At 48.2% G+C, this 2,500-nt stretch overlaps 1 protein-coding gene across 1 annotated transcript in view; it reads left to right on the top strand.

Moving 5' to 3' along the window:
- The first annotated feature begins 740 nt into the window (after window positions 1-740).
- Window positions 741-2,500, top strand: part of LOC135100039 (insulin-like growth factor-binding protein complex acid labile subunit) — an 82,781-nt gene continuing 81,021 nt past the window's right edge. Inside the window, exon 1 of the mRNA XM_064002895.1 lies at window positions 741-1,486. Coding sequence (XP_063858965.1) covers window positions 1,469-1,486 — 18 coding nt within the window. The 5' untranslated portion in view covers window positions 741-1,468. The remainder of the gene's footprint in view (window positions 1,487-2,500) is intronic.

Genomic DNA, 2,500 nt, shown 5'->3' with positions numbered 1-2,500 from the left:
TGTGAGTGTGTGTGTGTGTGTGTGTGTGTGTGTGTGTGTATTCTCCCAGCAAGCAATCTAACTCAGGGCTCCTATAATCCCCCACGTGTTCCCTCCTGCCCCCATTCTTATCACCCACACACCTGGCGCCGCGTCCCCTGTCAAAGCCCCGCACAGCCCCACACGTGCCTAATGTGTGCCCTGGGGAACGGATGAGTAAGGCCTCGGAGGAAAATTGAAAGAATGACAAAGAAAAATCATTATATTATTGCAGCAATTTCCCTGTTTTGTTCGTTTTTTTAGGAGTTTTTTACTTCCCTCTTATTTCAACACCCCTGTTTTTTTTTTTTTTGACGCTCTATTTTCATTGTTTTTTAAGTCTTTTTGGGTAACTTAATCATGATGTCTTTCTTCACTCTTTTCCGCAGCATAAATGAGAAACAACACTCTTCCTTCCAGCTATATTTCTAAACAGGACAGATGGCCAAGGGTGGGGATGGCGAGAGCGCCTGAGTCACGTAGCGCCGCGCCAGCTCCGTCTTGGACCAGAGATGAACGGTGCCTTCCTGTAACTGCTGCCGTCCATTCATTCTACTGGTAAGGCAGGTATGATTCCTACTGACTTATTTATGATCTTAAATTGGTTAAAACTATGCGTCCACCTCAGCACACAAACACACACACACACACACACACACACTATAATTACTGGTCCACAAGACATTTAAGCGCTAATGAAAACTTCGTGGCGTACGCGATGACGAATTATTAATATCTAGAGGGAGATCTGGGGCAATCCTGTGAGAGCAAACGTAGCCGGAAGCGCGTTGCGTCTGCCTCCCGAGGGACATGGACTCACGCTCCCCTTAGGACTAAGGGAAGGCCCCCAGGCGTACCCGCCTGACCCTCCCTGGGATAGACAGAAGCCCACGACGAGCACCCTGACGCTCGCCTTCCCTCGCCTGCTCGCCACCTTCCTCAATGGGTCAGTTTCCCCGCAGAGGCGAACGAGTGCGGACGTCCCAACGTGACGCTCCCGGCCTCTCGCTCCTTCCCTCCCTCCTCGGTCCCGCTGTGGTGCGAGTCTTGGCAGGAAGGAAGTTATAATCCCATCGGGTGTCGTAAAAGATTGTCGTGTCTCAGGGATGTGAAACTTGACCCCTGAAGTGTTTCTGTCTGGCAGTGATTCATTCCTCGGTACTGGAGAGGAGATGACAAGTAGTGATCGTGACAGAGTCCTGTAGTGGGTAAGACTGTAATCAGAACTTCCTCCAGACTCATTGTTGGATGAGACTTCTGTGTTCATGACTCCTGGTAGCGAGGGTCTTCTGTAGTGCACCTCGACATAGTTAACAACCTCTAAGTGAAAAGGCGTGTGTTAGTTTGGTGTGTGCGCGTGTGTCGTGGTGGTGAGCTGACAGTACCGTCGTGCCTTGGATGGAGATGGTGAGAATCAGATAGCCGGAAAGTGACCACCGCAACAGCCGTTATGAGGACCAAAGTTACGGTAAGTAGGTGTCCTTCTGTGTGGCGTGTGTGTGTGTGTGTGTGTGTGTGTGTGTGTGTGTGTGTCCGTCCGCATTCATCCCTATTGTCGCTTCCTTTTTCTCTTAACACATCACTCGTCACAGCCGATCATAATTACGTGTTCCCTTCCGCGTGGCAAGACGCAATCACTCGACACACTCTTTCTCTCACTTCTGCGAGGGGGACGTAAAGGAGGCACAGCGCAAGGGAACACCGCTCACTATCCACGCAAAGTACACTGCAGTGGTGGCAATGATTAACGGCGAGGTGAGTAAATTGAGAGATGAAACGAAATTTACATGCCAAAAAGCAGTGTTTCAAGGTAGTGCTCCCATGATTACCTAGCCCTCCTCCTCCTCCTCCTCCTCCTCCTCCTCCTCCTCCTCCTACTATTCGTCAGGAATGAAGGAATGCTAAGTCACTCACTCATTCATATGAAACAAAGAATTGCACGGACTCTGAATGGAGTGTGTGTTTGTCCTCTGCCTTTATGTCGAATATAGTTTGCTGACACCGCGCTTTTTTTCGTGAATTTTTCTTTTAGGAGGAGAAAATGTTAGACTGACAGTGCTGTGTCTAGAATTATATACTCCAGCTGCATGTGTCTTGATAATCACGACAACAGTCCAATCATTAACTGCATCAGAAAAACTGACCACTCGCTGAGGAGCCATGGCAGTTTTTTTTATTTATTTTTTAATTTTCTGGAAACGGTTCTTGTGAATACTTGACAAGTGGCTCGAGTTGATATGTTGATGTGCAGAGTGAGCGGAAAAGGTGTTACTGAGAAAAGGTGCTACTGAGAGAGAGAGAGAGAGAGAGAGAGAGAGAGAGAGAGAGAGAGAGAGAGAGAGAGAGAGAGAGAGAGAGAGAGAGAGAGAGAGAGAGAGAGAGAGAGAGAGAGAGTCAACGCTTTTCGAGTTATGAGATTTGGTTATTGATGCTCCTCACTTCCATTGGATGATGCATGAAAAATAAAACCGTTGCATCTTTC

This window comes from Scylla paramamosain, chromosome 4 (genome assembly GCF_035594125.1).
Source record: "Scylla paramamosain isolate STU-SP2022 chromosome 4, ASM3559412v1, whole genome shotgun sequence".
Taxonomy (NCBI): domain Eukaryota; kingdom Metazoa; phylum Arthropoda; class Malacostraca; order Decapoda; family Portunidae; genus Scylla; species Scylla paramamosain.
Note: the sequence above shows the minus strand (reverse complement) of the source record. Positions and strands in the feature narration are given on the sequence as shown.